Genomic DNA, 12,167 nt, shown 5'->3' with positions numbered 1-12,167 from the left:
GAATTTTCTGACCTTGAGTTTGGACATTTTATTCGTTCTTTACTACTCATTTTTCAGTGGGGTATTTATACCCTTTTAGAAATTTTACTGGCTTTTCTATTTGAGGGTGTAATTTATCCCTTATTTCTTCACAGTTGTGTGTTTTGGTAATTGGAGGTGGGTTATATTTTACATACATAAATATTTTCTTTGGTAGAACCCTTCAGTTTGGTTTTATATTGAAATATAATCAGGTGAATCATGCTGATATTGAAGTTGATGTAATAATGTCTTTTAAGAGTACAATCTGATCTGATCTGATCTGGGATACTGCTGAATCACAGAGAAGGATTACAGTTGGAGATTTAAATTGTAACTTTTGTGCTTAGCAGGTGACCACTGTTTCCCCCCTGACTCAACTCTTTAAAGATATTTGTCTTATGAAGGGATAGGAGGACACTGGCACCAATAGAGGAAGAGTTCTCTCTCACACAATGTTTGACCAGGCTGTGCTTTAAATCGCCTCCTTGCATTTTGTAGTGATTTAGAACAAGTCAGATTAGGCCAGGTGTCACCATCAGATCCAGTCACACCCAAAACAACCAGAAGCTGTTAAGATGTTCTGCTTAGGGTTGGAGGCATTTGTCTGGCAAGGCTTGAAATAGAACCACCCCCTTCAAGCCTAGGTTGCTAAAAATAGTGAGCCCCAGTCTCCATCTTTTTTTGCATCTGCTTTAAATGTTTAACATAACGAAGCCCCAGGACCCACATGCTGATCACTGCTGCCTGTGCAAAGCTGCCTTCTCCTCCAGCGAAGGAAGCTGGCACACCAAGTTTCAAAGAATTAATTTGGCACAGTGGGGATTCTAAGAACACCTGATACACACATTGTGGGAAGAGTTTATTTTAAGCACTGGTTAACCTAAGCTGCAAGAGACATGCTTCGCAGTTATCTTCTTGGCACCAGCTTGAAGCAGCCCTGATCCTGTCTTACCCTATAAGCTGTTTGTACTTAACACCCAAAAAGAAGAGGGAGGGATGTTCTCTCCTGGCAGAAGGAAACAATTAGATGAAGCAAAAGGGCATTTTGTGCCAAGTTACTTTCACTGCAGCAAAACGTTTCCTGAAAACACAAATGGACACTGCAAAGGAGCTCCCAATGGTACAAATGTGTCACAGACCTGACATCCAGGGCATGTTAACTTGATCTTTCAAAATTGGTGCTAAGATCCAAGCTCCATCCTATACAAGTAACTAGTGTCTCTCTCTCTTTTTTAAACATTTATACAAAACTGCATGGGTATGCTGAGTTGGCTTGGGCCATAGCATTGAAGGGAGGAAGACTTAATCTAGGGACTGGGAATTCCAGAAACTGTGGACATCAGCTTCTAGAAGCCCAATCCAGGCAATGATGAGGGATTTGAGGAGCTATAGTCCAAAACATCAAGTCAAAGGTTGTCTACCCCTTACTGTTTTTTTCTTAACCTTTTCCTCTCTTGCTGTTTCCTCAATCAGAACTGGTCCCCTGAAGCTAAACAGGGTAGAGTAGGGCAGGTAGAGGCATAGCACAGGCACCTATCACCCACTCAACACCTGCTTGAGGGTGGTGGGTGTGGGGGTTAACTGTATCCTCTAGGAGAAAAGGAAGACAGTAGTATTTTGAAAAAACAAAACAAAAAACAAACAAACAACATATGGGAAAAGGTTAAATGTCCCTCCTTTCAGTTGCAGCCTTCAAGCAATTCATAACCCATGACTTTTAAAACTTTAGAAATGGCAGCAACTGACCAAAGTATTATCTTTGGGATCACATGTGTGTCTCTCAAATGCATATAATATACACCCAAGATTGGGAAAAAAAAATCCATGACTGTGCTAATCTTCCACAAGTTCACATAACCGATTTCAAATGGGAGGAGAACTTATATATAGCTGAAGAAGCTCAGTGGTTCTGTTCCTACCTCTCGAGAAGATTCCAGATGGTGGCACTGGAAGACAGTTGCTCCTCTAATAGAGAGCTAAAATTTGGCATCTCTCAGGGCGCCATCCTGTCTCCCATGCTGTTTAACATTTACATGAAGCCGCTGGGTGAGACTGTCCAGTCATGAGGTGGGGTGTTATCAGTATGCCGATGACACCCAAATATATTTCTCTATGTCTCCAACTGATGCAGTAACTAAGGATGGCATCTCTCCTCTGAATGCCTGTATTGGGGCGGTAATGAACTGGATGAGGGAAAAACAACTCAAGCTGAATCCAGATAAGACGGAGGTACTTGTTATTGGAAACTTGAACCCTGGAATGGAGTTATGTCAGCCAGTTCTAGATGGGGTCACAGTTCCCCTGAAGAACTCTGTCCACAGCTTGGGGGATGCTCCTTGACTCGTCGTTCCAGCTGTCAGCGCAGGTGGATGCGACAGTCAGGAGCACTTGCTACCAGCTTCGGCTGATACATCAGCTGCACCCATTCCTGGAGCCAGGGGATCTTGAAACAATAGTACATACACTGGTAACCTCTCACTTAGACTTCTGTAATGTGCTTTACTTGGGGCTACCTCTGTGCCAAGTTCAGAAACTTCAGATGGTACAAAATATGGCAGCAAGACTAATCACAGGTACTTCCCAGAACAATCATATAACACCTGTTCTGAAGTCCCTTCTGAAGTCCCTGCCAATGAGTTTCTGGGCAAGGTACAAAGTGTTGGTGATTACCTTTAAAGCACTACATGGCTTGGGTCCAGAATACTTAAGGGAATGCCTTCTTCAGTACTGCCTGTCCCACATATTAAGATCAAGGCCGCAAGGAAGGGAGGCGCGCACCAGAAGAAAACAGTGATGTGCGCTCTTGTGGCGTGCACGCCGCACGCTACAGCGGGCACAAGCCCCATTCATTTGAATGGGATTTGAGCATCCACGTTTTTTCCCTTACGTGGGGGGGGGGAGGCTGGAACGGATCCTCTGCATAAGGGAAGGGACAACTGTATTGTGACCATGACTATGCCTATATCCTGAATAAGTGTGCAAACATTCTCAGCAATACATTTGTATATACCCAAATATTTTAATCTGTATAATATCTTAGCCAGTCTTGTGATTTTTTTTCATCTGTTGTTTTTTATCATGGTTATTAATGGAATTGTCCAGAATCCAAGGATGTACTTCTACTGGATTCCACTGTTAATACTAGAGTTGATGCCCCCCCGTTCCCTACTGTAGCCTCACCCCATGCACTCTTATAAGACAGCTCAGTGCGGCTGTGAGCCCACAGAAGACTGGAGTAGGAGTGTGAAAGAAAGGAATTCCTGATTCTGCTGACAATGGATAGAGAAATACATCACTGGCTTAAGAAATACACAGAATCATAGAATTAGAAGAGACCACAAGGGCCATCCAGTCCAACCCCCTGCCATGCTGGAACTCAAAATCAAGGCATCACAGACAGATGGCCATCCAGCCTCTGTTTAAAAACCTCCAAAGGAGATTCCACCACACTCTGAGGGAGTGTTTCCCCTGTCTAACAGCTCTTACTGTCAGAAAGTTCCTCCTAATGTTTAGGTGAAATCTCTTTTCCTGTAGGTTGCATCCATTGTTCTGGGCCCTATTCTCTGCAGCAGCAGAAAACAAGCTCACTCCATTATGGTTTTTTGTTTTAGGATTTTAAAAATGTATTCTCTACAGATGTTTTACACTATCCAGAAATTTGATCTGACAAAAGGTAGTACAGATAAGTTTAAACTAAATAAACAGTTCAACAGTGGAATCCATTACCGCAAAACGTGGTTGTATCCACCAATACAAAAGAGAATTTGATAAATTTATGGTGCACACACTATGGCTTCTTGCATCATTCAGGGTCAGAGTCAACATGTCACTCCTTGAATATGACTTTCTGGGAAAGAGTGGAAATGCCCTGATGACCTATGGGTTATGGGTTTTCTACAGACTTCTACTTGTCCAGTGTGGTAGTGGTGGTGGCATGTTGGACTAAATAGGCCTTTAGTCTTACTCATAAGGATATAGGCAGCAGGTTTGCACTGTGTCACACTTTTAGTCCATCTAACCTCCTTTAATCAACTCTGACTGGTTGAAAATGTCTAATATTTCAGGCAAAATTCTTTCCTAGCCCTACCTGGAGATCACTGATGGTTTCTCGCTTAAATTCTAATTATGCCCAGACCAGTTTAGCTTCCAAAATTGGATAAGGTGGGTGTGTTCAGGATAATAAAGATGGCAAACAACCCTCTTTTTAAGCTAAACTGATATTTTGATTGGCAGCATTATATGCACACATGCACACAGACACACCATTAATGGGAGTTCGGATCAACAGGCTCCTATCAGAACGTTGCGAACTGGAAGTCCAGTACCTCTTAACAGAAACTGGGAGATAGAGATGCTGCCAAGATTTGTGGCAGGGCTTGATTCCTTCAGGTTCATGCTTGTTGCATATATATGTCTTTGCTCAGAATTACATATTGACAATTATTATTTATTGCATGTAGAACCTAACTTTCCACTAAGGGGCTCAAGGCAGATCCATGGTCACCCCCATTTTACATTCACAACAAACCTGTGAAATAAGTAAAAGTGAAAGACATTGAGGCTTAAGGGCACACATGAACTTCATGGCTGCATGCAGTGGTGGATGGTGCCGTCCAGGTCAGTGGGGTGGTGAAGTTACTCCAGATTTTATATAGATTTGTAGGAGCTACCCAAGGCAAAGAACCTATTTAGGAATGTGATTCAGCACCCTTTAAAGAGAATTCCTTTGAAGTCTGGACCAATGGTTCTTAACATGTGAGCTATAGACCCCCTAGGGGGCCACAGTATTCTCACAGAGGGCCCATGAAGTCTGCTCAGCCCACCTCCTCTCCTCAGAAGAGCAGCCATATGACAGGAGCCAAGGCAAAGGCTTGATGGGTCTGTACACTGCCATTCAACCCACTCTAGCTGCAAACAGCTGGGAAGAAGCAAGAGAAAAATCTTCCTTCCCTCTCTGGCACCTCTGAGGTAAAATTTAACAGATGCTGCAATTGTTAATGATTCAGTGTTCAAGTCCAGAATCTAATGATGATTCAATGTGTTGTTGTTGTTAGGGTTTTAAATCTTGAGTTACGTCAGGGGGAGGTGGAATCTGTGGCAACAAAATATATTTAAATGGTATCCCTAGTAAAGAAAAGGTTAGGAACCACTGGTCTAGATTAAAACCTGCAGCAGATTCCTTGCCCTAACAGCATAAGAACCATTAGCCACACTGGCTGCATGGAAATATTAATGCTGGTTTTCCAAGTCCTAGTTCAGTACTTCAAGCATTAGACGACATCAACACTCAACACAATGCATACAGGTATTAACTTACGTGGGGTCATGCCACATCCATCATCCAAAAAGCACAACGTAAATCCTCCTTGTAGATTAACATTATCCACTATAAAAAAAAACACAAAAGTACTTAATAAACAGCTGTTAATAAAAATTTTCAAGTCATAATTAAAGTGAAAATATTTGACAGGAACATGGAAGTCCCTTGTACCTAGCTCCTTTTTGCAGTAACTATGTTATGGAGTGACTGAATAATTTCACTCTTTCTGCTATGTAACTACAGTTACAGCAGTTTAGCCCCACTACTTTAATGCATTTTATTATGGTTAAGTCCCATTACATACTATGGCATAGTTAAATGGTGTCACTTATACAAAATGGCAAAATCAAGTTTTGCTTTCTGGAAGGTTTTCTTGGGGACGGGGGATATTTTCAAGCCATTGATGGTGGTATCCATGGATGCAGAATCTTTGGATATGGAGGATCGACTATAATCAGGTGCCATGTAAAAAAGAGTTTTTGATCATACGTACAGGAGACTCCAACAGGCTGACATACACATAGAATCTATGCAGACACCACCCTGGTTCCTCCTGAGTGCTTTGGGCTACAATTCTCATCAGCTACAGTAATCATGAGCAATGATTCGGGAGATGAGCATGGCAACCCAAAACATCTGAGGTAGCCAGACTTGGGAAGGCATATGAAAATTAAAGAAGTAGTGAGTAACTACATTATTCCATTAGCCCACTCCTTATGTCAATATGTAGTCATATGAACACTTTTAAAATTCAGCAACATGTCATCCCCTAATTGTGGGCCTTCTGGATCCTGGGTTTTTGTAATAAAAACTCATTAATCTTGAAGTACCCTATGCACTATTCACAATTAGTTCACTATAAACTACATATCAAAGTGGCTCCATCCACATACAAAAGGGATGTATCAGCAAGCCTGGGAAATTCAAGGGTCTGTTAGAAGCACAAGAAATCATGTCCAGAGAAGGATGCCCCAAATAGTAAAAGGTCTGGAAACCATGCCCTATGAGAAGTGGCTTTAGGGAGATGTGTATTTAGCCTGGAGAAGAGAAGGTTAAGAGATGACATGATAGCCATGTTTAAATATTTGAAAAGATGTCATATTGAGAATGGAACAAGCTTGTTTCTGCTGAACGTTTCAAAGCAATGGATTCAAGCTACAAGAAGAGATTCCACCTCAACACTAGGAAGAACTTCCTGACCGGAAGATCTGTTTGACAGTGAAACATGCTGCCTCAGAGCGTGGTGGAGTCTCCTTCTTTGGAGAATTTTAAATAGTGGTTGAATGGCCATATGTCAGGGGTGTTTTGATTGTGTATTCCTGTATGGCCAGGGGTTGGCCTGGATGGCCTTTGCAGTCTCTCCCAACTCTGTGATTCTATGATTACCTACAAAAAAACCAAAAAAACAAAAACAAAAACAAAAACCCACACCCGTAAAAGTGCAAGTGGTGAGGACAGGGCACCCCTCCCTTCCAAACCCACCCTCACTAGCAGGGTATACTGACTTGACAGTTTGGGGAAATGGAAAACTGGAGTGGGAGATATCCCAAAAGAGGACACTGTTGATTGGTATCCTCTACACACTACACCACTTGGTTGGAAGTCTTACTTATAACTAATACTTTTACATATTTCCAGTCTGAAATCACTTGCAATAAAACAGTGGTAGTCGCATCATTTTAGAATCATTAATAACAAAGGATAGCCACTTTACAGAGCTAATGAACAGCAAACTGCTGTGTTAGATGCAAGCAGCCAATGGACACTTGAAGATTTGTACAATTTGCATGCATGGAAATGGGCCAAAGCCGTGACTAATTTCTTTTAACAGGGATTGTATTACAGAACTCTCCATATGCCACTGTTTTCACCTACACTGACAGGTTCATTGCCATATAAGACAGAAAAACCAGTGACTTCTATTCAGGTGTATTTCTCCACAGACTTTAACAGAAAGGTCAAAATTTGCTTATGTCACAGCTATCTTAAATTTGCCCAAGGAACATTTTCACACAGGAATAAATATTCAATTTGTTTTCAAAGTAAATAGACAAATGAGATAATTAATATACTCAAGCAAAGATGCTTTCAAAACACTATTTAAATAGAACTCACCAGTAAGTATGTCCAATCTGGTTGCACCAGCATCCCTAAAACATATTGTTTAACACAAGTATAGACAAAAATAAAACACTGTAAAATTAGCACAAGCAAATAAATACAGAATGAATTCTCACTAATGACTAAGAAGATTTCACTTCACAATACATATAAATATAAGTATAAAGTATTCATAAGTCACTTTAGTGCAGAAGTGAGAATCATGTAGCCCTGCAGATATTGTTGGATTGCCTCTCCTAGCAGTCTTCATTGCTGACTACACAGACTAGAGTTGTTGTGAATTGTAGTTCAACTACATCTGGAGATCTCCATGATTCTTACCCAAATTTACTGTAATATCAACTCACCCAAGACTAGCTTCAAAGTTTAAGGTAATACAAAGATGAACAGGCCAATGGGACAAAAATCAAGTCATTGCAAATAGACAGACAGACAGACAGACTCTAATATGGTATTTTGCATATCTAATTTTCTCCATCTCCAAGGTCACTTTGTTCCAATATAATGTACTAATAAGCAAGTCAATGCAACATGCTTCAATACAACATACCAGGCTTTAGTGTTAGCATCAGTTACAACACAACACTGGTAATACAGTTACAATGAGCTATGTGTGGAAAGCCAGGTTCTGGGCCAATTGGGGGAAATGTGTGACTCCACAGATTGCAGCTCACACCATCCTTAGCCAGAATAGCCACATCTGGAGGGCCATACATTCCTCAGCCCTTCATTTAGGCCCATCTTGGCAAACCCATGGCACACATGCTGGTTCTAGCACGCAGCTTGGTCCGCCAGGGCATGGCAGCCACCTGTGGAAGAGAAGGGGTCGGGGTGTGAGTGCTTCAGCGTGGCCCGGCTCCTTGTCTTGGGCCAGTTTGCCCTGGGACAACGGAGCCGCAAGGAGCCGGCCAGCAGCGCCAACATTCTGGATGAAAATCCCACCCTTGTGATTGGGGTTCTGCGAACTGTAGTTTGTTGCTGTGTGCCAAGTTGTTTCCAACATATGACAATCTTAAGGCAAACTTATCATGGTGGTTACTTGTCAAGGTTTGTCCAGAGGAAGTTTGTGGCAAGGGAGCATGGAGAGGAGGAAGAGGAAGGTAGGAAGAGGAGGGAACTGGCACTGGCACCAGGGTGGTTACTAGCAGATATACGTATGTCATTTTTTGATTGTTGTTGTGTGCCTTCAAGTCGTTCCAGTTATGCCCAATGTCCCCATTCCCCCAGGCTCCCTCCCTCCCTCTCCTGGTGGCCAGTCCTTCTCCTTGGTACCTGTGAGTGGGTAAGTGCCAAGGCCATTTGTTCTCCTCTTCTGTTCTCCCCAGCCCATGCCTTTTGCACCCCCCACTGCACAATAACCCCCCCCATGGTGTGGACTGGGCCAGAGAGGGTCCTGCTGCTGGTGCTGGTGGGCTGCTGGTGTTTCTTTTCCACCTCCGCCTCTGCGGCCGGGGGGGGGGACTCCTTCAGCCCCTCCGGTGCCCCTCTGGTCCAGGACAAGGCAGAGACAACCAGGAGAACATCTTTTCCCAGGTAGGCACTCGCAGGGCGGGAAAGGGGAGCTCCCCTCGGCTCCCTCGCCTTTTTCTCCTAGAGGATGTTTCCAGGGCTCTCTGGCCAAGGCGCTTCTCGGGGGTCTTGGCTGCTGGGGGTCTCCAAGCCCCCACCGAGCTGTGTCAGTCCCAAGGCAAGGGCTTCTTTGGCAAGGATGGGCCGGAGAGGGGGTTTGTCCTTGCCTCCCCCTAAGGCTAAGAGAGTGTCATTTGGTGCTCAAGGCCTCGGTGGCTGAACAGTGATTCGAACTATGGTTCCCAGAGCTAAAGGCTGGCTACCTCTGCGCCCCAGTCTGGCTCCCTTCAGGGCACGATCTAATGGAGGGGGGACTCCTCTGGGAGAGACATGTGAGTCCAATGGGGCTCCCCTGTGGGGAAAGGGACTTTTGCTCAGCCTGCCTGGGCCTCATAGCTTAGGGCTCCAGGTTCCTTCAGAGTAGCTGGGGGTCCCAGGGTTTTTTTTTTTTTATTTTTTTTTTTTTTTTTTTTAACTTTTTTTTGGCAAGATTGCTTCAGAAGAGGTTTGCCATTGTCTTCCTTTGAGGCTGACAGAGTGTGACTCCTTGTTTCCAAATTATGGTGTCTTTAAAGTGAACCTATCCTGGGCTTTTTTTGGCAATGTTTGTTCAGAGAGGATTTTCGCTATTGCTTTCCCCTAAGGTTCAGAGAGAGTGACTTGCCCAAGTGGGTTTCATGACCTGAGGCTGAGAGAGTGTGCCTTGGGGGTGTATGGTGCCTTCAAGTTGTTCCTGGAGACCCTAAGGAGAAACTACCACGGAGTTACCTTCACAAGATTTAGTATCGGCAGGAAAGAGGCTCAGAGCTGAGTTTTTAAAACCCGGTGGGTGGAAGGGCTGTAGACGCCATTGCCAGATGGGAGGCTTGTGACTTGGGTATGAATTCAGAGAACAAGCCCTGTTAGTCTGGAATATTAGCTAAAAACAATCCTAGAAATGTCAGTTCATGCTTAGCCATGCTCAAAATGGAGAACGTTACAAAATAAATGTTGAAAAACACTTCTATAAATATAAATCTATACTTTTTAGCCTTGGTAAAAATGGAGGACATTCAAGAAAACCTCAGGGTATGACAAAATAAAAGCTAAAAACATTAATATATAAATGTAAATTCATGCTTCTTAGCCACTGGGGGGACATTCAAGAAAAATGGAAGATATGACAACATAAAAGCTAAAACCAGTCAGAAATATAAATTCAGTTCATCAGGTTTATTTACACCTATATTAAATGTAGTTGTTGTGCCTTCAGGTTTTCAAGATTTGTTCAGAAGGGATTTCTGCCGTTGCCATCATTTGAGGCTGAGACTGTGTGACTTGCACAAGGTCACCCAGTTGGTTTCATGGCTGAGCTGGGAATGGAACCCAGGCCTCCAGAGTCATAATCCAACATTCAAACCATTAAACCATGCTGGTTCTCACTTTATTGTGTACGCAGTTGTATTTTTTTTGATGAATGCTAAGATGTCTTGTTGGCTTGCAATATACTTGCAGAACTGAGGATGATACAGACTTAAAATTGTAATTTACTAGCCACAAATTCTTGACTGAGTCTATAAATTTTTTATTATATTAATATTTTTTATATTTAAATCATTCCTTTCATTTGTCCATTGTGCTGAAAGTAAGGAAAAAAACCTACTTAACGTTTGCAGTGTCCTCAAGGAGCTCACTGCCTAACATGGTTGCTGTCATTCTCCCCTCTCAGAAACAAACACACCCTGATCTCTGGGTGTGAGGCTTATCTGCTGCTGCTGCTGCTCCAAGGAAAACAGGAACTGCCCAGGAAGGATTTGTAAAGGTCCCCCATTTTGAGCATGGCTGAGAAGCATGGATTTATATCTATATGGGTGTTTCTAGCTCAGGGCTACCAGACGTGGTCCTCCTCCTTTTCAGGACCTGGCCTCCATTTCAATCTCCTGTCCATGAAGGTTTCCAAAAAGTCCTCCATTTTGAGCAGTGGTGAGAAGGATGGATTTAATATTTCTATGAGTGATTTGTTTTGTTTTGTTTTTATTTTAAGCTTTTATTTGGTCAGGTCCTCCATATTTTCCTTGTGTGTTTTGCCCCTAGAAGTCCTGCCTCTGGAAGTGTCACCCCCAGCACCTGGTGACTTCTGGTGGTGGACCGCCACTATATTTGGGCTGTCGAGCTCTAAAAGGTTCGCCATCACTGATCTAGGCTTTGAAACTCGAGAACATCAAAGATTCCATTAGTTTTGTGTCATCTGCAGACCTAATAAAGATTTTGTCCATCTCATTATCTAATCAAAACATTGAAGGCCTTAGTGGGGTGTAGTGTTCTGAATGTTGGACTACAACTCTAGAAATCAGGGTTCAATTCCCCACTTGGCCATGGAAACCCACTGGGTGACCTTGATGAGTCACACACTCTTAGCCCAGAAAACCCTGATAGGTTTCCACGTAGAGATGTCATAAGTTGGAAATAACTTGAAGGCACACAACTATTACAACAATGGCCCTGGATCAGAACCATGAAGCACTCAACGAGTCTTCCTTCCAATTCAAGTGCAGGTGTCATAGGAAAGTGGATTTTCTTGTCTTGATGTCTTCCATGCATCCTGGAAAGCAACTCCCATAATCTCTGTCTCATCTTGAATGGGGAGAATGGGAGTTGTGGCCTTTGGAGAGGCTGCAGCAGAGACATTACAAAAAAACATATCTTATCCCCAACCAGATACAGTTGCGTTTCAGATTGTAAATTGGTTTTATCACATTGTAATTTTTGCTACTGCCGCCAGGCAACTGCAACCAGCATGCAGCCCAGCCGATTTTCAAACAAGGAAAGCTCCCGCCTAAGCAGGCTCAGCGCAGCTGGGACCCGGGCTACATGTGGGTTGCAGTCGCCTGTCAGCAGTGGCACTGTTTTGAGTGTGATAAAAAAAACACTTGCAATCCAAAACATAACTGTATCCCATCGGGAATAAGACAATTTTTTTGTAATGTGATAATCTCCCTAGATGGATTTAGCCACAAAGCACTCTCCAGTCCACAAAGTTCTGTAACTTCTATTAAATCTAATTCATAAATGGGGTAATGCTTACCGGGAATTGTCAATCAGTTCAGCCACGGCTCCAAACAGGAAGTCGTGTGTTGTGCTAGAAAGAAAACAGGGA

At 43.1% G+C, this 12,167-nt stretch overlaps 1 protein-coding gene across 1 annotated transcript in view; it reads right to left on the bottom strand.

The window, feature by feature from the left end:
- LOC121917213 (MORC family CW-type zinc finger protein 1-like) overlaps nt 1-12,167 on the bottom strand; it is an 81,854-nt gene that overhangs the window by 67,232 nt on the left and 2,455 nt on the right. Inside the window, exons 2-5 of the mRNA XM_042442970.1 lie at nt 12,096-12,149; nt 7,457-7,491; nt 5,339-5,407; nt 2,424-2,464 (exon numbers count right to left, since the gene is read on the bottom strand). Of these exons, the coding sequence (XP_042298904.1) occupies nt 2,424-2,464; nt 5,339-5,407; nt 7,457-7,491; nt 12,096-12,149 (199 nt within the window). The remainder of the gene's footprint in view (nt 1-2,423; nt 2,465-5,338; nt 5,408-7,456; nt 7,492-12,095; nt 12,150-12,167) is intronic.

Source organism: Sceloporus undulatus, unplaced genomic scaffold, assembly GCF_019175285.1.
Source record: "Sceloporus undulatus isolate JIND9_A2432 ecotype Alabama unplaced genomic scaffold, SceUnd_v1.1 scaffold_12, whole genome shotgun sequence".
In the NCBI taxonomy this organism is placed as follows: Eukaryota; Metazoa; Chordata; class Lepidosauria; order Squamata; family Phrynosomatidae; genus Sceloporus; species Sceloporus undulatus.
The sequence above is the reverse complement of the archived record's forward strand: the minus strand, read 5'-3'. Positions and strand labels throughout refer to the sequence as shown.